Source organism: Fusarium proliferatum, assembly GCF_900067095.1.
Source record: "Fusarium proliferatum ET1 genome assembly, contig: FPRO_scaffold006, whole genome shotgun sequence".
Lineage (NCBI taxonomy): Eukaryota > Fungi > Ascomycota > Sordariomycetes > Hypocreales > Nectriaceae > Fusarium > Fusarium proliferatum.
In genome coordinates, this window is record NW_022194795.1 from 2,246,290 (window position 1) to 2,271,012 (window position 24,723).

The window sequence follows — 24,723 nt, forward strand, 5'->3', positions numbered from 1 at the left end:
CATGGCCTATAAGCTACTATCCCTGTGGGGGGAAATGGCTGGATTATGGGCCCTTTGGGTCCTGACTAGGGCCTTGACCACTGGCGATAGGTCGAGCTCTTGATTCATGGGAAGCCTATCGAGTTTCGACTGGATCGGGGTCTGGTGAGGAGGCAGAATTCATGTTACACCATGAGGGAATTGATGTTGCTATGGCTGGTGATCGCTGAGTCGCAGGGCGACATGTGGTAGAGCCCAGGGTGGTATAGACAGTAATCGACAGCATAACCACTGACTTCAGATTACAGACTGACTTTCTGTCAACCGAAACCTTGGATCATGGCTTCGGAGCGATGGCGGCGGCCGCGGCTACCAAGGTGGTTGGCTAGACTCTGCTCGGGGTAAACCTGTTTGTGTTTACATGGCGCCAACGAGGAATCCTTAACAGATGAACCAGGTTCTGTCATGCCATCGATCCCACTTCCACAATTGGTCAATGTCCAACACCCCAGAAGAGGCGCAGGACGGTTGCAGCAGAACAGCCAGTACAGTAACCCAAGGGTTCCCGGGGTGTGAGCCTGTGAGGTGCTAGGCGGGATCCATGCAATCCATAGCGGGTCGTGTGCTCTTCACTGGAGCGGACGCCGCCAGCGGATAGGCTTATGTAGCGGCCACTCTAGTGGGTGGGCGCCTCCATCTCAGGTGGCCTGGCCATTGGCTACATGTCCCGACGGCTTCACCGCTTCTTCCCCCATCGACAAACCGCCCACAGCAGCGAGACTAACCCATGATCTACCCGCCGTTGAGCCTTCTCCAGCAGTCCCTCTCCTTCTCCAGCTGCTCCAAAACCTCAGACCTCCTTCCTTCACCTCAACAAGGGACTTCACGAAAGAGCGGTGTCGTCCGCTCAGTTCCTACAATATTATCGATCATCCGCCTTTTCCTACTCCGCTTCCCTTCTGTTTTTTGCCCAGAATGACTTACGACTTCAACAACGGCGGGGGTGATGCCTATCTCGACTTGACGACCTTCGATACTCGAAATCGCGCTGCTTACCAAACATACTCGACTGCCACGACCCATTCGAGTCCTTCGGCTGCTTCAAACATCATGCCCCAGGACGCCCGGCACTGGGCTGTTCCCCTCGATATGTCTTCCAACAACTCTCACGGCTATGCCTCGATGAGCCCGGAGGAGCACCAGTCCTCTCCTCCATCTCAATCCGCCAGTCCTCATAGCCAGCACTCGCCGTTACAACAATCACCTTTTCAGCAAAGTGTGAACCCCTTGACGGATTGGGCCCTTCAGCAACAGCAGCAGCAACAGCAGCACCTCGCTGCTACTGATATGACACAGTTCATCCAAGATGCTGCCCTCATGAGCTTCAATGCCTTCCCTGCAAACTTCCAGCCGACCAACCCCCTGGATTATCTTCCCGCGACTACGCAGGCAGCTCTTCAAGCCAATCTCCTCGAATCGACATTCAATGGACTGCCAATGGACGACCACACACAAGCCGTGTGGCCCAACACCGGAATGGGGGACTGGCAGGAATTCCAGAATACTCTGCAGATGGATGGATTACCTCGTCTTGATAGCGTCGGAAGCAACTCTCCTACTGGCACATACCTCGAGGTATTGTCTCTTCCTTCATCCTCAGGCGAGGGCTGGGCCATGGTGGATTGGAATCAGCCCAACTTCGATCAGTTCCAACAAGCTCACGCGCAGGGCGCTGCTATCTTCAACCCTTCCCAGACTCTTCACTTGAGAACCAATTCCGATTCATCCGACGGCGCCAATTCCATGGAGTTCGGAAGCTTTGAGGAGATTGCGCCTTTCCCCTACTCTCCATTCTCTCCCGAGTCTGATGGCTATGTCGATGCTGGTAACCACCGCAACTGCTTCAGCAACGATGGCCACGCTCACAACCACACTCACACTCACACACATACCCATGAGCCTGTTGCTACCACCACTGTCGCTGCCACCGCTGTCGCCACTGTCCCCATCAAGTCTGAACCCTCTTCGAGCCGTCATAGCCCCGGCAGTGGTGCCGGATCTGTCTCCCCATCTTCCAGCAGCACTAACCGCCGAAACTCGGGTCCTCGTAAGAGCCCCATTGCTAAGAGCACCACTAAGAATGTTGTTCGACGTATTTCCAACGGCAAGAAGGATGGTACCGTTGAGAAGAAGGTTGGCCGCAGAAAGGGACCTCTTCTACCTGAGCAGAGAAAGCAGGCTAGTGAGATCAGAAAATTGCGAGCTTGTCTCCGATGCAAATTCCTCAAGAAGACTTGCGATAAGGGCGAGCCCTGTGCTGGTTGCCAGCCTTCTCACGCCCGACTCTGGCAGGTTCCTTGCACTCGTATCGACATCAAGGATATTGGTTACTTCATGAAGGACTGGAAGGCCGACTACGAGCGACATATGGACCGTGGTGTCTCAGTCTACAATGTCAAGGGTTTCGCCCAGAAGGAGACCCTTATGTGGATCACCCACGGATACGGTTTCGCGCTCCCCGTTATGGTTCGCGAGGTCTTTGTTGCCGACGACAGCTGCTTCTCGGTTGACTGGGTCGAGTCCACACTCACCGACCAGGAGCCTATTGACTTCGAGACCCGCACTGAGAAGCTTGACGTCGGTGCCGAAGGTATTCGTCTTGATGCACTCTCTGAGTATCTTGACAAGCACATTGATGGTCCTTTCGAAGACTTCATTGACGACCATTTCGAGGGTACTCCTTTTATCACTGAGATTCTTAAGACCGCTCACCGCTACTATGTCAAGGAGAAGATGCCTGTTATCCGAAAGTCGCTTAAGCTGGTCCTTGCCTACAACCTCACCATGCACATCACCATGGTTGAGAACCAGGGATCCGAGGTTGACCTCGATGGTCAGATCGACGACGAGGACTCCAAGTACTACGGTCGTACTGTTGCCCCTGTCATGATCAACTTCCAGATCAAGTGTGCCCTCGCCGATATGTGGCGTGAGTTGCAGAAGGATATCCTCGAGGAGCTCTCTGCCCTTTACTCTGGCGTCTACAGTGGTGAGAAGATGAAGAACTGGCCTACCATCTTCATGATTGCCTCCATCCTCCTTGCTGTCTGGGAGGAGATGCAGTTCGATTGCCACTACCGAGTCCCCGACCCTGTTGCCGTCAACAAGTTCTGCCTTGACATGGAGACAACACCTGTTGGTGTGATTGTGGGTCTTTTCCACGCCATCTCCCAGAAGCTCCCTGCCTTCACCGACTGGGACACACGCAAGCATGGCCACCTCCTCCACAACAACACCTCGGTCTGCGAGGCCATGACTGAAGTGAGACAGCACGTCATCAAGCACGGTAGGTACACCTTGACAGTATTGTTCTTATATCTCGCACTAACGACCATCACAGAGGCTTATCTTCGTACCCGCAAGGAGTCAAAGTTTGACCGCTACGACTTCGACTCCCTGTCCAACAAGTTCCTCTCAAAGCTTGTTATCCGAGCCAACTAAGATACTGCTACTCAAATCACGATGCTATGACACTGTCAAAACATATGACGGGGCCCTATAGGAGCCCTCTTTTCCTTTGTTGCATTTGTTTTATCACAGCGAAAGCGTTGACAAGGCCTTTTCAATCTTGGTCAACAGCGACCCCAGATTTGTCCTTTTTGAGCATACGAACATGACTCTAACATTCTATCACGGCTGGTCACCGCCCGACAACACGAAGCTACCTGACACGGGAAAATGTGTTATGACCTTCTTATGACTTTCTTCTATGATTGTATGACTGAAGAAGACAGAGCGTTTTAGTTCTTTTTATCATATTTTATTGTTTTATTGTTTTAAAGTCTTGGAGAAAGAGAAGAACGACCGTACCATACAGATGATAGCGAACCTCACCCATTTTGTGGTGTTATTACGGGATCATGTTTGACGATGTGGCATTTGAGGAATGAAAGAATTCGCATGGCTGATGAGCCTATATGGGAGGTGTGTGTGATTTACAGTCTCTTTGGAGGGCGTTGGTGAGCTCAAGTGGGCTGGACTCGCGGCAAGCAGAGTGCGAAGTCGACGATGAAGAGCAGAGCGAATCGTGTTTTTTACTTTAGCAGTTTGTCAAAGGGATATTGGATAGTTACAAAAAAGGCTCTATGCTTGGCAAGTGCTACAAAGCTGCCACAAGTATATCGAACGGAATTTTAAACCCCTTAAAACTTCAGTCTGTACTGAACGGAAATTGTGAATAAGTGACCAGTGCATGACCATAATATGTCTGAACGGTCAAATAACTAATGTTAGGGGCCACTCAAGGGGAGGCAAAACCTGGGACATTTATCATAAGTAATACCCTCAAGGCCACTCCATTCCTTAATGTTCTGCTTGAATCGTTTGGAGTCACAACTTCAGAAGCTTTGAGACAATGTCTCACTCGACACTAAGAAACTTCCTAATCCAGACGCATATTTGCAACGGCTGGAGGGGAAAGCGAAAAACATAGTCAGCCATAGCATCAACTGAAACACAATGGCTGTTGGGGCGGACCGATAGCATTAGACACCCTCAGGCATTGCCGAGCTATCACGAAATCGGGGGGTCTGGGTGGTTCACGAGGTGCCTTGCCAACACCACAAAGGCGGGGTCATGATAAGACGCCAGGTTAAGTAATAATTGTTTGAGATAAGCTCATTGTCAGGTTTGATAACGAATCGAAACAGTGAGGCGATCATTCGCAGATGAAAGCAACGAGACAATCATAGCTGGAAATGAATGCCTTCGAATTCAAGGCATTGCCGTGATCCAAACTCGAAACGTTACCAGCCTCGTTGTGTTGCAGCAAGTTCAAGAAGTTGATGCGAACAAGGTAGTCGTCAAGACAGGGTCCTCACGGGCCAGAATCGTTGGCTGATGACGTCGCAAGTACCGACAAGACCGGATTCAGCGGGCGGCAGAAGTCGGTGACCCCCGGGACATTTCGATATGGAACTTGGACTGGGAGTCGTCAAATTTTCTGCTGTGAAAATTCAGCATCGCTGACTGCAAGATAATTGAGTGCTGAACTCTTGATGCCAGAGAGGTGTCCGTCCAGGTACATCAAGTCTCCCGTTTCTGATAGTGGTGCTAGACCTACTCCGTATCCTGTCAAATCCACTTTGAGTTATCTCGGCGTTTTGATCCAGAGCGTTCGCCATCGGTTCCTGAGCCAAAGGCTTGGTCTCTGAAGCTTTGGGGAATGATCACCTGCGATCTCCCAGAAAAGGCTTGAATAAATTAGCTATTCTTCTAGACAAATGTGTGATGGTCGAATTGCGTCTGTTCAAGACATCCAAACAAGCATCGCTTTTTGTCTTTCCCGGGGTAAAGTGGCGACATGCCCACTCCAGGCTCCGCCACTCCGCTCTCGTGCATCCTAGCGCTAGGCCGTGGGTATCTGCTGATGCGTGGTGAATCACGGTGAGATGGTGAATGAGACGGGTAATGGATAAAGAACTGCGTCGGTCTATGGTAGACACGCTTTGACTTGTTAGTCGGTGGTTGTCGCTTGTTGTAAGCACTTCAGATAAAGACTTTGCTTGAACTTGAGGACAAGATTTGCTTTTATATTTCTAAGTGCTTCGAGATCCTCCTCGAAGATGCTAGAGCATGAATGAACAGACACATCCAACCACCGCTCCTGACATCAGTCTGACTTTCAGCCTTTAGCGAACCTTGGACCCACTTCACGGCGATAAGTGACAGGTCTCGAGTACCTCATATCAAGCCTCAGTGTCACATAAAGATAAAGTACTGAGAACTTGTAGTGGCGCTCTGCAGCCTGGCCAGATTCTGGAGCCTTCCCTAGCCGCGACCGTCATTCGCTCTCATGAATCATCCGCCCCCGGAAGCTGCGCTCCTGGGTTCCAGTGTCTGCCACGCTGCCTTGCCGTTGCCGTTCGTCACTGGCAAGCGTAATCCAGTCACTGCGCCCCCTCTCGCCTGCCCGCCCGCTTGATTATCAAACAAACCTTCCCCCTCAGTACTTAAACCTCTCTCACCTCTTTCTGACTTCATCCTCTTTTCTCCCCAAAACATCTCTCACCCAAGACTTTACTTTCGCTCAAGACTAGCGATAACAAAGACCTTCTCTCGTCCGATTACTATCTATCCACATCACTTTCGCGACAGATCACCGCCACCATGCAGATCTTCGTCAAGACCCTAACCGGCAAGACCATCACCCTCGAGGTTGAGTCTTCCGACACTATCGACAATGTCAAGTCCAAGATTCAGGACAAGGAGGGCATCCCCCCCGACCAGCAACGCTTGATTTTCGCCGGCAAGCAGCTTGAGGACGGCCGCACTCTCTCTGATTACAACATTCAGAAGGAGTCCACTCTTCATCTTGTTCTCCGCCTCCGTGGTGGTATGCAAATTTGTAAGTTACATCGACTTCGTCGCCGCACGATCTGCTTCTAACAACTCTTCATAGTCGTCAAGACCCTCACTGGCAAGACCATCACTCTTGAGGTCGAGTCGTCCGATACCATCGACAATGTTAAGTCGAAGATCCAGGACAAGGAGGGTATCCCTCCTGACCAGCAGCGCCTGATTTTTGCTGGAAAGCAACTGGAAGACGGTCGAACCCTTGCCGACTACAACATCCAGAAGGAATCTACCCTTCATCTCGTCCTCCGCCTCCGTGGTGGTATGCAAATCTTCGTCAAGACCCTTACTGGAAAGACCATTACTCTGGAAGTCGAGTCATCCGATACCATTGATAATGTGAAGAGCAAGATCCAGGACAAGGAGGGTATTCCCCCGGATCAACAGCGACTCATCTTTGCTGGCAAGCAACTTGAGGATGGCCGAACTCTTTCCGACTACAACATTCAGAAGGAATCTACACTCCACCTGGTGCTCCGTCTTCGTGGTGGTATGCAGATTTTCGTGAAGACTCTCACTGGAAAGACCATCACCCTTGAGGTTGAGTCTAGTGACACTATCGACAACGTGAAGAGCAAGATTCAGGATAAGGAGGGCATTCCCCCTGATCAGCAGCGTCTTATCTTCGCTGGTAAGCAGTTGGAAGATGGTCGCACCCTGAGCGACTATAACATCCAGAAGGAATCAACTCTCCACCTCGTTCTCCGACTTCGCGGTGGCCAGTAAGCTATTCCAACGAACGGTGACAGGATTTTATGATGGCGTTAGGGACTGGCATTGAATTCGAGATCAGGCAACTTCTAGGCCTGTCATGATTATTATGTAGTTTTTGCCCTTACAAATACTATGCAAGGTGCTAATAGACTATTGGAGTCTACTTGACTATTTATCACATCTTCTGATTGTCTTGCAGTTGTGATGTTCCATGTGTTGCCATGTAAGTGTTGTTGACGACGCTGTGTGGAGTTGCCCCTCAGTTGCCGGGTACTCCACAGTGCAGCCAGGTCATGATGGGTGGGGCTGACATAGAGCTCATGAGCCGCAAGCTGCAAGTCCAAATCTTTCCTCTTTAAATACTCGTGTACCCACCAAGTCAGGCCTCCTCTTCGTCGTCGTCACTGTCACACCTAGGCATACGATGACTTATAAGTATCTACCACTTCACCATCATCTATTTTGGCCTCCCTAGCAACAAACGATATACTTCACTCTATGCCTAGACCAATCTGAGTTTGCGACCAAGACCTAGTGCATCTTTCTCGAGCAAGCGGTTCTACCGCAGACCGATATATCAGGCTATGCCGTCTTACTTCTATCACCTCAAATTCGAGCTTTATCCGACTCCTGATCCGGTCGCTGCAACATCAGCAGCTAAAGCTCAAGACGAAGTTTGGCTTCCGTCTCCTGAAGCGAGTGTCTTCGACGATTTTCCATCCCATCCGCGACCAGACCGACAAACTACTTATAAAGTATCGAGTTCTATAGATCCCCAGCACGAATCAACGAGCCACGCAAGTCCATACACTCTTACGAGGGAAAACTCACCCTCGTCGAATCTCGGTATAATAGATTGTGGCGCAGCTGCGAAGCCATCGGTCAAAGACTCCGGACGGAAACTCGAGATTGTTACCGAGAGACAGTGGCTCGAACGAGCTAACAGCTTTCCGCCCCCGAACTCAAGTGTCGCGATACATCCACAGAACGCAGTTAGAGACTGGCGGTTTGGCCGTGTTAGCCTCGAGACGGTCGACCTTAGGACTGGACACGCAATGGCAGGCGAGACGACCCGAAGTGGCCCTTCTGCGGCTCCTTCACTGGGGCCAACATTCGGGGGGGCCGGTACAGCGACAAAAGCTGAGTTTCTTCCTCTCGAGACAAAGAATACTGAGCTCGGCTGGGGAGTCGTACACTTCTACAGAGAAGAAGACGAGACTTCCGGCCTCATCGAGACGGACCATCAAGAAACTGAAGCAAGTGGCTCAAAGGATACCGACTGCACAACTCTTTGTATACCAGCAGTCCCGGCGTATATGTCGCCAGGTGACCTGATGGGTTTCGTTGGAGAAAAATGGAGGGGGGATATCAGTCATTGCCGTATGGTTATGACATCGCGGATGAACAGATATCTCGTCTTGCTTAAGTTCCGAAACAATTTTCGGGCCAAGCAATGGCGGAGAGAGTTCGACGGAAAGGTCTTTAATACTGTGGAGGTAAGTGACCAAAACATATAATTTCCCTACACCTATCTCTAACAATGATACAGCCTCAAATCTGCCATGTAGTTTTCGTCAAGAGTATAACATTCGAAACACCGACACGACGAAAATCAAGCGCGGCTCTTTCCCCCTTATCCTCGCCTGCTGGCATGTCGAGCAGCCTCAGACCGTTTCCTCCACCAACACCGAATCTCGTGGAATTGCCAACTTGCCCTGTATGCTTGGAACGCATGGATGAGACAAATGGGTTGATGACAATACCATGCTCTCATGTGTTTCACTGTACATGCCTCCAGAATTGGAAAGGTGCTGGGTGTCCTGTCTGTCGATTCACAAACACCTCACCCAACTCAGAATCAGATCATTCGGGGCCTCATTCAAAGCCATTTGGGTCTGGAGTCTCGAATCTCTGCAGCATCTGCGATTGCACAGATGACCTATGGATTTGTTTGATTTGCGGCTATGTGGGCTGTGGCCGATACAAAGGTGGCCATGCCAAAGATCACTGGAAAGAAACAGCCCACTGTTTTGCTCTGGAGCTGGAAACACAGCATGTTTGGGATTACGCTGGAGACATGTGGGTTCATCGACTCATACGAGATAAAGGTGATGGGAAGGTTGTGGAACTTCCTTCAAGAAATAGGTCAGTCGGTCATTTGGAAGAAGAGGATGTGGTTCCTCGAGCCAAGCTGGACAGCATTGGTCTGGAGTACACACACCTGGTCACGAGTCAACTGGAATCCCAAAGGGCATACTATGAAGAACTGATCAGCAAGACTGTTGATAAGGCCTCGAAAGCTTCTGCTGCGGCCGAGGAAGCTGCGGCACAAGCCTCAAAGGCTATAGAAAGTATGGCAGTACTCGATGAAAAATATACAACCCTCAGCCAGGAAACAATACCAGAGCTAGAGAAGCAACTTGCTCGAGAGCGGAACAAGGCGAGCAGGAGCGAAACATTAGCACGCAACCTTGGCAAATCTCTCCAAGAGGAAAAACGTTTGAACGAGGGACTGATGAAGCGGATTGAGCATCTCAACAGCGACCACGGAGCAATAGTAAAAGAGTTGGAGAAACTTAAAGGAGAGAATGCTGACCTTCAAGAGATGAACCGCGATCTGAGCATGTTTATATCAGGGCAAGAGAAGTTGAAAGAGTTGGAAAATGAGGGCAAGATTGAGGAGGGTGAGCTAGAAGGCGGCAGCGCAAGTGTGCCAGAGAAGAAGAGCCGGCGTCGTGGAAAACGTTGAGTGCTCAAGATCACTGGCCTGGAGTTGGACAATCTCTCAGCGTGTCTTTTGATGAATTCAAGTTACCAAGGCGTGGGAGGATGTTTAATTACCTATATTTCTTACTAAAATACCAATAACGTCTTTCAACCATCGTGACAACTTCCAGCACATGATCATCCATGATGTATTTGGTGCACTTGTGGAAAAACGTACCTACCCTAAGCCTCAAAGTTTGAACAGTGACAGTAGTTACAGCATAACGCACCACAGTTGCATATTGAAGCAGGGGTCTGTCGAAAGGTGTGTAGCATTATGCAGTTGTACAAAGGTCTAGAATACCCAACCCAGCGTCTCGTCTATTCTCTTCTATCGAAATCTGAAGATCCTTTCGGCCTCGGGATGAGCAGACGGTCTGACGGATTGAGAGGCACGGCAATTTTATAGGTAGCCAAGCTGCAGAGTGGACACCCCCCGTTCTGATGGCGCATGCATTAGAGGTCTCAACCGCATTGATGCCACTTGACTTGGCTTTTTTGTTGGGACTCGGCTGATATAGACAAGATTTACGCCAAGCAGGTTTACTTGTTTTCAACATATTTAATATCTGGACATTTTGTGACCGCAATGATGGAGAATTCTCGACAAAGAGTCAACAATTTGACATGTGAATACGGGTGCACGGATGCGTTTTTCTATTCCTTGTTTGATGTTTCTCGGAAATTCGCAAAGAGAATTCGGTAAAGGACCCATATGGAGAGACACTGTAGCGTGATGGAGCGGATGGTTCCGGGGTTGAGCAAACTAACAGTGGCTGGGGTGGTGACGATAGTGGTGTGAATTAACTTGTGATTGATTGATGGATAGGTGACTCGGGCTTGTGATCTCTCGGCAGGGCGAGGGAGGCGATGGGACGGCACATATCTTGTTCTTGATGCAGTTTAATGACTGCCTCCCAGAGGTTCAATGAAGCTCTTGACAGTAGATATTGTCGTACTGTTCATGCAGAACCGTTATTTGTGGCTTGTGACCGGCATGCTCGGGTTAAACAATGTCTTTGATGCTATACTGATTGCGCAAAAACCCTGGTGCTCCTTGCAACCTGCACCATGCCGTACCGTACCGCACCGGATCTCCGATGTAAGTGGAGTGATGATAAACAGTTTGCAGGGGAAAAGCGCCGAGTGCGAGTACGGGTTGGTACGGGGTTTGCGCCGCAGACTATAGTCCATAGGGCTTGGAAGTATATATCCTCGGTCGTCAGAAGGGATTGCAAGCGGGCGATTGTAACTAAAAAGGAAGCTCGTTGACGACAAAGACAGTCGGTGCAGCAACAACAAAGAAAAGACTCGAGAAAGGGAGCCAATTGTGACGTGCCAAAAGATATGTAAAGTGCCGTGGTTTTTAACTCATCCTATGAAGATCATAGCTTGTCAGCTTTAAAACCAACCTTTCCTTACTGGGCAGACACCTCTCCCTCCATCACGTACGGAGTACAGTAGCTTCCCCTCCTTGAGGTGCAGTACAGTACATTCTGTTCCCAACCCCAGCAGCCCCAGCTGTTTCTCCATTTCCATTTCCATTTCCATCCTGCATCTTCTTCCATATCCTTCATCCTTGTCGTTCCAGGAATGCAGACCTCCCTCTAGAGCCAACACCTCCAAATATTTGTATATATTATTTCTCGTCACATTTCCGTCCGACCGTCCATCCTGTGTTCGCTCCATAACTGAGGCCCGCCGCCCCTCACATCGATTACAACTCGCTTGCCCGCTCTGTCGGAAATTTTTATCGTGCAACATCTATCCACAGCTCGACTTCGAAATATCGTTTCGCGCGCCTGTTTTAATAACGCTGGGCTCTTCCGCGCAAGCCCGTAATGTCTCAACATGCTGGGACAAAGGACGCGGCAGCGCCGCAGTCCGCGACGAACTCAACCCCGCAGAAGGAGCTCTATCCTATGGTGAACTGGAAGTACGACATGTTCCTATATACTGTCGGCAACATCGTCGATATGTTCTTCCGAGAAGTTGTGCCTCGAGGTGCCTGGCGTGTTCCTCAGACTGGCCCTGTTTTGTTCGTCGCCGCGCCACATGCCAATCAGGTTAGTTGTGCATAATCTGGGGGGGGGGGGGGGGGGGGTCTCGTGGTTAAAGATAGAGCGCACCAGGGATATGTTGTACAAGACAAGACCAGTTACTAACTTGCGATAGTTCGTCGATGCGATTATCCTTCAACGTACCCTCCGTAACGAAGCTAAGCGACGAGCGTCCCTCCTCATTGCCCAAAAGTCAGTTCACGGCTTCATCGGATGGGGCTCGCGACAAGTTGGTTCAGTTCCCGTCGGCCGCGCTCAAGATGCTGCCAAACCAGCTACTGGCACCATCTACCTCCCCGATCCTATCAACGACCCAACTCTTGTTCGAGGTGTCGGTACAAAATTCGGAGAGGGAGAGGGTGAGGTTCAGGGCATGCTCTTCCTCCCCTCAACCAAGAACACCAGTGGCGCCAGTGTCGATATTTCTCAGATTATCGGTCCTGAAGAGATCCGTGTCAAGCGACCTTTTAAGAGCAAGATCGCTCTGCAACAACTCACAGGTCGTGACGACATTGACAAAGATGGGAACTTCACCAACAAGGACGTGAAGGGTCCTGCTCCAGGTTACCAGGGCACCAAGTTCAAGTTGGCGCCTCACATTGACCAGACCAAAGTTTACGAGGCAGTCTTTTCTCGGCTCTGCAATGGCGGCTGTGTTGGTATCTTCCCCGAGGGCGGTAGCCATGATCGCACTGAACTTCTACCTCTCAAGGCTGGTGTCGCTATCATGGCCCTTGGTACTCTGGCCCAAGATCCCGATTGCGGCCTCAAGATCGTACCTGTGGGAATGAATTACTTCCATGCCCACAAATTCCGCTCGCGTGCGGTTGTTGAGTTCGGTGCCCCCTTTGAGATTCCTCGTCATCTCGTCGAGCTCTACTGCAACAACCAACGTCGTGAAGCCATTGGCCAAGTTCTTGACACTGTCTATCAGGCCCTGAACTCTGTCACCGTCTCTGCACCAGACTACGACACACTCATGGTGATCCAGGCTGCTCGTCGACTCTACAACCCCACCGGCAAGAAGCTCCCACTCCCCGTAGTGATCGAGCTTAACCGCAGATTGTGCATGGGGTATGAGCGATACAAGAACGATGAGCGCATCACGTCCTTGTCTGCCGCAGTCAAAGAGTACAACTCTCAATTGCGGTACCTCAACCTTAAAGACCACCAAGTCCAATATGCCAAGATGAATATGATCAAGGTCATATTCCTTTTCATCTACCGATCTATCAAACTACTCTTCCTCTTCATTTGTACATTGCCAGGTTTGATTCTCTTCTCGCCTGTCTTCGTAGCGACCAAGATCATCAGCCGACAGAAGGCCAAGACAGCTCTGGCGGGCTCAACAGTCAAAATCCGCGGCCGCGATGTCATGGCGACTTGGAAGATCCTTGTAGCAATCGGGTTTGCACCCACTCTCTACCATATTTACTCGGCCATCATAACTTTTAAGGTGTGGCAAGACCGTCTCTGGGGTTATGTTCCTGAAGGCGTACCACTGCTGGTGGTTTATTTCGCATTGTGGCCCTTTATGGTTGGCATCACTTTTGCATCACTGCGTTTTGGTGAGGTTGGTATGGATATCTTCAAGTCTCTGCGTCCACTACTCCTCTGCTTGACACCAACCTCCAACTACAACATCCACAAGCTACGAGAACGACGAGCCGAGCTGAGCGCTCAGGTAACAGATGTCATCAACACCCTGGGACCTGAGATGTTTGATGACTTTGAAAAGGCACGGCTTGTGCCCGACCTTTACAAAGCCGAGGGTGGTTCGTCCACAACTTCCAAGACACATCGTCGCAGAGACAGCGATCAGTCCAGTACTGGCTATGAGCCTGAGACCCCGCCAGCTCTGTCGCGACGAAGCACGACGCAGTCTAGCCGAGCCCTCCCACGCAACGATTCCTTCAGCAATATTGGTCACGTGGGCATCTTCTCTACACGGCCGCCTTCCAGAGCCCGTAGCAGGTCAAGGTCAAGCAGCAGCGGAGGTGGTTTCGGATCTGGTGGATTCCCTATCAGTGGGTTCACCACGTTGGACTCTTCAGGCGGATTTGATGAGGCGAGTCGCAAGATTCGAGAGGCGATGAAGCATAGGCGACATAAGACAGATCAAGAAAGGACAGAGGGTGACGACGAGGATGACGACAGTGAAGAGGAGGGCTATGATGAGGCCAGAAAGAAGAACGCGTAAGCATTGAAAAGCGGATGACAGGCAGAAGAGACCATTAGGGATGGGAAAGCTACAAGTAGCTATATCTAAGCATTTTGTATTATTTGAATCGGCTACCGCATAGCATGTTTCTTTGATGATCTTTTAGGAACATGAGTGGACCGAGTGACATAAGGACAGAGATTTTTGACGGAGGATAGGTAGTTTTCGGATCTTGACACGACCGTTACATCTCAATCTTGAGTTTAATTAAAACGTTAATTATTTTTATGTAAATAATGAGAGAAACCTGGGGCTACGGGCTAGTCTAAAGAAATGTTTTTTCGCTTGTCTGCACAAATGTTGTAATTAATTCTGGGGTTCGTCAGAGCTGAAATTGGAGACTGGGGTTTGATGAACCCTGACGGTTGAAAATGACAGGATCTGATAACTCTTTTGTGGGAGCCGATGCAATCTAATGACGTGCCCATGTTACTGTACTAGGCTGTCAGGCTCGGTGATCGGAGATAGACGGGGGAGGCAAAAGAGCGAAGGAATAAAGCGAAATGTTTGGGTTATTTGAAGCCATAGGAGACTCGACATTGGTAATGCAGAGAAGAAAAAACGATCTCATCATTTGAATCATCCTCCATTTCGGTATCTAGGCAGGTAATTGTTTAGCGACAGCGTATAATTAATTATCTGATCGATCATCTGATTATCAATCAGTAAATCTCCAGAAGCTTGCTGGTATATCCATTACCAATTAATTATTCAAGCGGATCAGTGCCAATCAAACTGTCCCATTCCGAACCGAACCTACGGCATCTGGAGACGTCAACGGCCCTAAAATCTACCGAAAGATCTCTTATTACAACATGACCCTATCATCCTCATCCACACACGACAACCCCCCTCCCTTTGCCTCACCTTCAACCTCCATAACAGCCGCTACACCGTCCTGGCTTCCGCAGCACAAGCCCGCGAAGCAGAGAATGGCCCTCTCACTAAAGAACCTCATGGGCTCCGTGCTCGGCGGAGGATCTGCAAAACAGGATACCAAGCCCTCATCCTCGGAGCTTTTCGCCAAGACGGATCCAAAAGTAGACGGCGAGGAATGCCTGCACGACTGTGAAAACTGCTCCGTGAGGTATCCCAGAGGCTTCAAGATTGAGGAGGAGGATGTGTTGTATGGACTTGTCGAGCCTTGGAGCACCCATCTCCTTGTTGGAACAGGCAAGACGGATTGGGTGAGGGATGTGGCGGATGAAAAGGGGAGTGTGATGGAGGCTTTTTCTAAGGCGGCCGAGCCTGCGAATGGGGTGAGTCTCTATCTCATATGAGTTTGATGTATGAGACGAGGGTATTTTGCCTCATCACCACTCATGAAACTTGACGATCGTGGCGCTAACAATCACAGAAACTCAAGCTTTCGGCATCTAATATGCCGACTCCTCATGACACAGATGACTATTCTGAGCCCACAACCCTTTTACTACTGCCGGCCTTCAAGCTTCTTCACAATGTCCACCCTCTCAGCGTGCCTCAAATTGTTACCGAAGTTATCAACCGGGCACCGACTAGCACTTCTCCCCTTCATCCCACGCCGCTCCCGGCCTCTCTTCCGTCTCCCGACCCGGCTGCCGGGATCCCGGAAGTCTCACTAAAGAACTGCCCTCACAACGCTGTAATCCTCATGTGCAGTCATCGAACACGTGATGTGCGTTGTGCGCAGAGTGCACCGATTCTCAGGAAAGAGTTTGAGCGCCAGCTAAGGCCGTTGGGTCTGTATCGAGACTTGCATGATGAGCGGCCTGGCGGCGTTGGTATCTACTACATCAGCCATGTGGGAGGACACAAGTACTCTGCCAACGTCATGATCTACCGACGGCCGAATGCATTTGGTCTGGATGATCCGGCTCCTGAACAGCAGAACGGCACAAATGGCGTTGAAAAAAACGGCAATGGCTTGAATGGATCAGCAGAGGAGAGTGTGGGCGCATCTCAGGGCATCTGGTTGGCACGCGTCATGCCCGAAGATTGCGAGAACTTGATCCGATATACAGTCTTGAGAGGCAAAGTGGTCAAACCTGAGCGTCAGCTACGAGGTGGATTTGATCGTGGTCGAGGCGTCATGAGTTGGTGAGAGGCGAAGTGCTAAGAGATGGAATGTTCCGGACAGAAGAGAAAATATCCACGGTTCAACATGATGGGAGGTTCATCAAGCAGCGATGCTGAACTTTTGTTACACGGCGATAAACTGCTTCGATGGTATGTATAGAGCATACGACATAGACAGCGAGGACGATTGGTTTCTGAGGGATTAGAGGTATTAAGGTTACAATCGAACCGTGTCGACTCAAGCTTGTTCAGCGTTGTACCGTTGCACTGCGCATCTAACGTAGCATAGATTTCGTCAACACGAACGATGAAACCGTAAAATAAAGACAAAGATACGCTCTCACAAATCCCACAATTTTATCTCGGACCTCAACCCCAGTCTCAAGACTGCAGGCCGCGTCGTCAACCTCCTTGATATCGCATAGAGGACCTTGTTGGAGAAGAGATCTGCGCTGCAACAGACGTACCTGCAGAACAAAAGAGCCTCAGGTATCGCACGTACTGTATTTTAGACAATGATTGGTGGTGGAGAAAATAGGGAGAGTTGAGACTTGAAACAAACGGTGCTGGCTGTCAGGGAATAGGCTGTGGGGCATGTGTTTTACTGGAGGTGAATTCTCCGTAGGGTTTTCACCTTGTTTCTTTGCGTTACGCGTCGTTTGTTAGAAGGCTGTGGGTTCAATTATGGAGACGAGATAACTCTTGTTTTTGTAAAGATGTCATACTGTAACTGTGTTGATCATGAACCAAGGGTATTGGAGGCAAGGCTATAAGATATCTAAACAAAGAAAGATGATATTAGCATAGATACAAGCAATTGAAGAATAATTAGAGTTGTTAAGCATAAAATCATAGCTAATTGCTATTTATGTGTGAAATGCCACAGTTTGCCATGTATCAATACCATCCAAGCATTCAGCAGAGAAACACCCAAGACGAGACAAGCTTTTACCCTTCCGTGCCCACCCATGTAAGCTTCATCAAGACGATACAGACTATCCCCAACTACCGGTCCTCCATCGGCCACACCGGTTCGCTCAAGGCTACCGGTACTGTGGAGAGTCAGTCAGCTCACACGCACCATCCTAGCCTCTCATTTTCTCACACTCCATGATCCAACTTAACCCACGGCTGATCACTCAAGGGTCTCTCGGTATCTTCCTCCATCACGGTAAAGATGTGCAGAGCTACCAAGGGGGAAAGTGGTCCGCTGTAGCAACAGATATATAACACCGCCTACAATCTCGTCAAAAAACAGGTTCTTGATCATTCCAGCCCATCATTTCTTCTCTATTCTTGACAACATCGTCCTGGTCTGTGACCTACTAAGCTATCTTTATCTTATATCCTTGTTGTTTGAGCTGGCCTCGTTCGTTATAAAGACTAGAAGTCGTTACCATTCTTTCTCATCTTCAGATCAAGCAACCTTTTCTGTCACTACCTTGAAAAAAACCGCCAAAATGAAGACTGGTTTCATCGCTTTTGCCATTGCCGCCGTGGCTCCTCTTTCCATGGCTCTTCCATTCCCTCGTGAGTATATGTCTTGTTCATATTGTCTGACCGGCATACTGATATTCATACAGAGGCCGCCCCTGGAGGTTTCTTCCCTCCTCCTCCTCCTCCTTCTATCAATGGCACTCAGCCCGGAAACCACGGCCACTACGGTGGTGGCCAGAATGGAGGACCTGGTAGTTGGTTGCCCGTGCCTGGCAACGGCCAGCAGCCCGGTGGTAAGTGATTCTGCACTATATCAACTCGAACTATACTAACAATTGACAGTCCCTACTCCTAGACCTACCCCTACTCCTCCTCCCATGGTTACTGTACCTCCTCCTTCTGCTTCCACTCCTCCTGCTGTCCCCCAGCCCCCTCCCGCTGCTCCTACTGAGCCCATCGTGGCCCCAACTCCTACTCCCTTTGCCCGCAAGTAAGGGTCACGGTGACAACTTCTCGAACAAATTTTTCAGATACACATATGATAGTACATAAATGAAGGGGTGAGAGGCCTAAGCTAGATTTCTTAGAGATGAATACAACGCCATAAGTCGGCCTGTTGGTGATCAACCAGCTGTCTTAATTATGTGTTGTCGTGTATGTATGCAAATTTCGTGCCTTCGAACTGAAATGAAGCATCATAAATACATACTTCTATGGTATTTCGAATTAGCCTTCAGTGACATCGGAAAGACTTCGTTTTGGTTATGAAAAGTGAGAGTTGCCTCATTGAGCGAACTGACAACACATAGGCCAATCAGAAACAAGAGTCTCCTCGACAGGGTAAGCTGCGTCGAACAAGCCAGACCTGAGTCCTCCTTGAACAGTGAGAATTCAAAAGAAATACGATTCTCACTTTGTAAACAGTTTATCCACGAAAACTCCATGTTGGGTGCGCGTATATCACGTAAATAGAACCAACACGCACACCATTTTCTTTTCGTACCTCGAGTTTAAACCCTCCCGAACCTCATAGTCAATGCTCTGCTAGTGTATATACATAGAGCTTAGCCTGCGCTGTAGAGCTTGAGGGACGACCGTTTTTATCTCTGATAAGCTCATGTATTCCGTTGTTCTCCTTAAGCCCCTAGCAAGTCTCTTCCTAATCTTCAATATCTCGGCTTGTTCCTCCTGAATCAGAAGACGCGCAACTACTCGTTTCATCACGAAAGTCGAGAAGATCGCACTTGGCTGCAACTTCTTCGTGATGCTTGACAAATTCATTGCGAAGCTGGATGAATGCGTCGTAGCCCTCCAGCCGGGCCAGCTCACGGCGTCCGGTCTCGACAAGTCCCTTGATTTCGGCCAATTGCATCCGTCTCTTGAAGAGTGTTTTACTGAAGCGTTCTTGACTCTTACAACTTGGAAACGGGTAGCACATGTTGGAAAAGGGAAGAAAAGTCTCGAGGTCCTCCAATATCCCGTCACCAAATTTCATGCGATTGCGAGGATCCAGAATGAAATTGTTCCAGCTATGCTGGTCAAAATCTTCAATTTGGAGAATGAGTTCGTCCTTCCAGGTCTGGTAGACTTGATAAGCCTCAAGGTACTTTTCCTCAAGGGCCTTGAGGGCTTTCCTCACGCGCTCATGATACTCAGGGCTGGTCTTCTTCAGGCCAGCAGGATCACGGGTTTTATTCATGTCGTAAAAGTGAGCATAGGGGAATTCCTCATAACGTGAGATACTATCAGGACTCTTGTTGGTGTCAAGATCGTCGATACTAAGCTTAGAGGCTTTCTCGATAAGATCCGGCATTAGGTAACCGCGGTTCGCCATTGTAGTGATTTGACTGTAGTTGTTTTCTTGTAAGGATGTGTTGGATATATCTCAAGAGTTGACGAGACTGTGTGGCCGAGAAGAGAGGACTTGGGCGTTGTGAGCTTCTCTTTAAATACGCACTCAGAGTTATGTGTCATTGGTGTCACGACAAGCTAGGTCTGAATACTGCGAAGTAAGTGTTGTTAATCAGCACCAGCAGGCAATGATTCAAAGAGCAACGCTTTACGTTGATGAGCAGAGTATTTTATGACTGAAGGCCCTGAACAACGGCATGATCAATCATTGTTGTAAGTGATACATATATGCATTGTTTGATTCACATGCCATACTAGGTCTCCTAATCATCAATGTAGTCTATCTTCCATACAAAATGCATTGCCCATATGCCAGAAAGGTCGTAAACATATTCCAAAAACACATAACCCATTCAATGTCGCCATGATATTGCGCCGTGACCCAAACATGAGTGATTCATAAATCAACCATCCAGATATTACCAACCCGCCCGTATTCCACCATGATTTTATGTTGTATCCAAAACAAGTGGCAGTAAATAGCCACAAAACCGCTGTGCTCAAAAGTATAAACAAGGAAAAAGAACCACCACTCGGTATCAGAAGCTTGAAAGCGTGAGAGGTGATGGGACTAGTCGGCGATGTCGCGGCTGGAGTGGCTGCTTGATGTGCCGCTGCCTGTCACGCTCATGTGGTTCTTGGCCATAGAGACGAGCTTCCAGATGCCGAAGGACACGGCTGCTAAGATGATGAAGAGGATGATAATAATGATGGCGATAACGTCGTTCTTCTTCATGTTGGCGGTTGAAGGTGGGCCAATGGGTGAGAGAGGTTGATGTTGTGTATGGTGAGATTGTCTTTGTTGCGAACAATGGATTCAAGAGAGATGTTTCAATCTGAGACAGTTAGTTCGAGGGTCCAATTAGACTAGACTGCTGAGGCTCATGGGGTAGACATACCCAGTCAAGAATTCTGTTGTGATAGAGCAGAGTTGAATTGAAGTCCGAGTCAAGAGGTTGGAGTAGAGTCAACGTAGTGCAACCAGATGGACCAATGAATCACAAAGTCGTACAATGAGAGTCGTTACGGTCGTAAATATCCAAAAAAAAAATCTCTCAATTCTTTCTTTATTCAAGAAAATAGATCGCAAGACTCGTTTCTTAAGAAAAAAGATAAACAAGATCAGGAACTGGAATGCGCAGTCTCACTCACAAACGACCACTCACTCTATTATAAGTCGTTGCCCCGCCACCGTCTTTTTCCTACAGCCCAAAGGTACCTACCTAGTAAATGGCAAGGCTGGGAGGGGGGAGAGCTAAGCTCGCTGCAAGGGTCCCGCTGTGGAGACATTCAGGGGCCTCTGACACGCTGGAACGTCTTTGATCTTTTCCCAGCCTCGCAGAAAACGTCACCTCAGGACTTTTTTTTTTAATTGACTGTTGTCGCGTCGAGACGCGTCTGACTAACTATAGGCCAAGGATCATGAAAAGACCCTGCCTGGCTTGCCGCACTTCCACGGAATGCAAGGCACGTGTCTGGCATCTTCACATGAATGCTTGCACAATGCTTGCACATTTTTAATTCACTGCGACTCAATTGCGTAGCCAAGACGCTCCCTCAAAAAACACAGGCTTCAAATACACATGCTACGCGCGCCGTGTTTCTCCATGATGTGATGTGAAGTCTTGTCTGAATACCAGTATCCCGTTCCAATGCCGCGTGCAGACGCACGATAAGTCAAAAAGAAAAATAGAAACCCATCCGCGACTTAATGGTCATCGCCCAGAACGCCGTTCCATTCACAGCCGCATCGAGGATCAGTACAAAACGGATACCTGATGCTGCTGCGTCTTGCCCCAAATCCCCTGTCCTTCTTGTTCAAGCCCCGCTAGTTCTCTGTGCCATCGACAAGAGCCTTGTTCTCATCTCTAATGATCTTTACATGACGCTCGTAGAAGCGGAGCATCTGTATTACTCCTCGTCAGTAAATGCGGCATTGCTAAGTCTCCAAATCACTGACCTTTTGTGGGCATTTCTTGTAAATAACGTCGGTGTCGTGCTTGGTCTTGCGGCCGTTCTTCCAAATAAGATAAACGATCAACTTGCCACTGCCTTCATCCTCGCATGCATCAATGGTCTCAATCTCCTCCTCCCAGGACCCTGCCGGAGGGCTCCAAATCTTCGCTGTCGCCGGAGTTGCAGAATTGGCCGGGTGCTCACGTCGTGATCGTTTGGCTGTAGACGTTGTACTGGGGGTGCCATTGGTGGTGGCACGGCGGCGCTTTTTCGTTTTTGATGCTGTCTCATGCTCTTCAAATAGTTTCTCGCGGCCGCCGAATTTTTCGAAGTAGGCGTCGAGGATCTCCTGGGCAGACTCTCTGGGGAGAACACATCAGACAAGGCCTTGGGCAAGTCATGCGACTCCATCACCTACCTAAGATTCTCCTCAGGCTCCCACGTCAAATCTTTTTTGGCCTCGTATCCTTCCCACTTGACTTGAAATTGCAGACTTCCCTGTGGTCACGGTTAGAATATGATTCAGAATTGGGCTATTACTCCCTACGTCGTCGTAAACCATGTGCTTTTTGATAGCTTCCACAACAAACCTGCAGCATATGAGCTTTAGCCCTTTCGACAGGTTCGCTGATATTTTACTCATCCTCATCCAGGTCTTCGTCTTCATCGCCCTCCTCCTCGTTGGAAGCCGGTTCCGGTTTCATATCGTCGAGCTCATCGACCGCAGGAGCCGAGGTGGACTTCTTGCGGCTACTCGCGCGAGGAGGCGTAGTGAACTCCCCAACGTCGGAGGATTCCTCGTCACTAAGAGCTGCGCAATAGTCAGAAATTGCAGAATACCAATTGCGCTGGGAATAGAGGCTATATTGTGTATAGAATTGGAGACGCGATCGCGATGCGCCTGTCATCCGTCAAGTGCGACAGGCGTCGGCGGAGGTGAATCACACAAATACAATAATAGTTACATACCAGGGGGCATTTTGGATGATTCTGGTTTACGTGTGCTAGTATGCCTTGAGATGCTTTATAAATGGTTGCAAATTTATGGTGGTGATATATTCGAAAACAAATGGCGGCTGCACCTCAATTCCGCGACTGAAGAAATCACGATCTGTGAGGTGAGGTAGTCGCGCTTCGCTGCAGAGCTATCATCCGCTTTTGGAGGTGGCTGTATCTGTGGCTGTAGTTGAGTTGTGGCATAGAGCACGTGACCAGACGACAACCTCCGATGAGGGATGCCTCTCTTTTCCAAACATTCAATTTGTACCGTGCTACTGTATCTCATCGGCGTGTCACAGCTCTCGCCAAATTCCCGGCTACACTCTGTTTGATCTACTCCGTACCTCCTTCGTTGATTTCCCACTGTTGGGTCTCGAGCTATCACGGCCCCTGTAATGTGAGTGGAGGGCAAATAAAACCGACGATTGGAAGATGGCCAACTCTAGAATCAAGCAAAAGCAAAAGTCGGCAGAATATGCACGTAACAGCTTATTTCCAAACGAGGGCATGTTGCCACATATCAGTATGCCAACAGCTTGATGCCAATCAGGCCTCTTTCTTTTTGTTCAACTTGCCATGACTTTGCAATAAACGCCAGCTTGAACCTGCAGGTGAGCAGCAACTAGTTCAATTTAGTAAAAAAGGTCAAAATGGTAGTTTGGTGCACCAGCGGCTATCATGTATGGTCTCAGGCATCTTATCGCGCTTGCGGCTCAAGTCAGGGGCTAACAAGAGACAAACGAATGAAACTCACCAATAAGCTCTGCCGATGCACTGGACGTTTCCTGCTCATACCAGAGGCCCTGGGCTTCTCAACGTGGAAAGTAAACCGGGCCTCTGGACTGAACAGGCGAATGGGGTTGATAGATTCAGCATGAAAACACGGATGGAACTACGGATGAGAATTGCCGAGGGTTGTATTACCAGGTGAAAAGCCAACTCCAGAGAAGCAAGTTGCGTTGCGTCAGTTGAAGTAAGGAGCTGCAGGCTGTAATTAAAGATTGCAAGTAAATGACGACTGAGTGGCTCACTGATTTCTATGTGAGATAGTGCTGCTGCAGTGTTAAAGGGGGTTGCAGAAGCTCACCGTCTGCTGGTCCTATGTCGTGTCTTGGACAAGGATTCTATGCCTGATAGCAACCCCATGGTCGGTGCCACCCATGCTTCTACTTGAAAGCCAATCTTGTGCGAGTTCGGGCATCTAGCGCTCAAGCACTGCCGATGGCAGCGTCCAGTCGGTTCAAAATTTGTTTCCCCAGGCCACCTCAGTCTCTTTATTCGGGGTTCAGAGATGAGATGTCGTTGGCTGCTTGGATCGACAGATGTTTGAACCTTGGACCAGGCTATATTTTGTCTTTGATTGAGACACATACCCGGCACTTGCTTCCTTGCTTTGACTTGACTTTAGCACTAAGCTTACATAAAGGGGCTGCACTTGGGGAACCAACTGAACCCACTCTATTACGATATGCAGGATTGAGGCGTCATCAATGGCGGGCTGAAAATCCAATTGACAAAGGCAACCAGACGGTGGAAGTAAGGGATGTCAAGTAATAAGGCACGGAGTAGTAGACGCCAGATCCATGATCTATATGATCAAGGCCGATCTTAAGGCATCATGTATTGATCCAATCAGTACCTACATAATTTTCGCTTTTGCAGGAAAAGAAGCTCGTATTACGGACCAGATCTCAGCAAGCTATCAGCCTTTTTAAAACTTTGATTGACAGCAACGCAAGTGGAGCTTGTGAAATAATCAACGGTCATGTTGAGTTTACCGTAATTCAGTCACATGGGAATGGAGAGTTAGTTACGGAGCAGTTGAACAGAATTTTAGCTAAGACGGCCATAATTTTAGAACGAGAGATTGTCGTATTTATAGCTGCATATCCTCCTCCCTTTTAGCGACCCTGAGCCGATCACCACCAATGCCGATGCCCAAATTGAGATGGCAATGGGACTTTTGATCAAGCTCACACGTTCTCGAAAACATTCTGTTGAAGAGATATTCGCAATTCAGTTTGATCTCTACAGATCACATAATTTCTGAAGATCTCACCGTTGCAACCCCCTGGGACCAGACTGCTCGCCCTGCCCTCGCAGGAACCACAGCGTCTGGAGCATCCATCAGCGATAGTTGCACCTCCCGACGGCGCTAGGACGGACCTCTTAGAGCAGCCCGATCAGCGCTAAGCGAGCAGCGGGAGA

General features: G+C 49.2%; 8 protein-coding genes across 8 annotated transcripts; 6 read left to right on the forward strand and 2 right to left on the reverse strand.

Annotated features, from left to right (window-relative positions):
* Positions 1-954: 954 nt before the first annotated feature.
* FPRO_09774 (uncharacterized protein) lies at positions 955-3,480 on the forward strand (the record flags this gene model as incomplete). The annotated part of the gene is made up of 2 exons (XM_031233201.1): positions 955-3,325; positions 3,380-3,480. 2 exons carry the CDS (start codon positions 955-957, stop codon positions 3,478-3,480), a joined length of 2,472 nt encoding a protein of 823 aa, XP_031083062.1.
* Positions 3,481-6,147: 2,667 nt separating this feature from the next.
* FPRO_09775 (ubiquitin and ubiquitin-like proteins) lies at positions 6,148-7,119 on the forward strand (the record flags this gene model as incomplete). The annotated part of the gene is made up of 2 exons (XM_031233202.1): positions 6,148-6,385; positions 6,440-7,119. 2 exons carry the CDS (start codon positions 6,148-6,150, stop codon positions 7,117-7,119), a joined length of 918 nt encoding a protein of 305 aa, XP_031083063.1.
* A 572-nt stretch (positions 7,120-7,691) lies between these two features.
* On the forward strand, positions 7,692-9,856 carry FPRO_09776 (uncharacterized protein; the record flags this gene model as incomplete). Its single annotated transcript, XM_031233203.1, has 2 exons — positions 7,692-8,603; positions 8,657-9,856. The coding sequence occupies 2 exons, from the start codon at positions 7,692-7,694 to the stop codon at positions 9,854-9,856; spliced, it is 2,112 nt and encodes a 703-aa protein (XP_031083064.1).
* Positions 9,857-11,714: 1,858 nt separating this feature from the next.
* Positions 11,715-14,133, forward strand: FPRO_09777 (putative SCT1-suppresses a choline-transport mutant; the record flags this gene model as incomplete). Its single annotated transcript, XM_031233204.1, has 2 exons — positions 11,715-11,939; positions 12,049-14,133. 2 exons carry the CDS (start codon positions 11,715-11,717, stop codon positions 14,131-14,133), a joined length of 2,310 nt encoding a protein of 769 aa, XP_031083065.1.
* Positions 14,134-14,969: 836 nt separating this feature from the next.
* FPRO_09778 (uncharacterized protein) lies at positions 14,970-16,237 on the forward strand (the record flags this gene model as incomplete). The annotated part of the gene is made up of 2 exons (XM_031233206.1): positions 14,970-15,413; positions 15,512-16,237. 2 exons carry the CDS (start codon positions 14,970-14,972, stop codon positions 16,235-16,237), a joined length of 1,170 nt encoding a protein of 389 aa, XP_031083066.1.
* Positions 16,238-17,672: 1,435 nt separating this feature from the next.
* Positions 17,673-18,143, forward strand: FPRO_09779 (uncharacterized protein; the record flags this gene model as incomplete). Its single annotated transcript, XM_031233207.1, has 3 exons — positions 17,673-17,742; positions 17,796-17,942; positions 17,992-18,143. 3 exons carry the CDS (start codon positions 17,673-17,675, stop codon positions 18,141-18,143), a joined length of 369 nt encoding a protein of 122 aa, XP_031083067.1.
* A 665-nt stretch (positions 18,144-18,808) lies between these two features.
* On the reverse strand, positions 18,809-19,483 carry FPRO_09780 (uncharacterized protein; the record flags this gene model as incomplete). Its single annotated transcript, XM_031233208.1, has 1 exon — positions 18,809-19,483. One exon carries the CDS (start codon positions 19,481-19,483, stop codon positions 18,809-18,811), a length of 675 nt encoding a protein of 224 aa, XP_031083068.1.
* A 1,905-nt stretch (positions 19,484-21,388) lies between these two features.
* Positions 21,389-22,495, reverse strand: FPRO_09781 (putative chromatin-associated swi6 protein; the record flags this gene model as incomplete). The annotated part of the gene is made up of 6 exons (XM_031233209.1): positions 21,389-21,466; positions 21,521-21,878; positions 21,935-22,014; positions 22,064-22,106; positions 22,156-22,327; positions 22,486-22,495. 6 exons carry the CDS (start codon positions 22,493-22,495, stop codon positions 21,389-21,391), a joined length of 741 nt encoding a protein of 246 aa, XP_031083069.1.
* Positions 22,496-24,723: the final 2,228 nt, after the last annotated feature.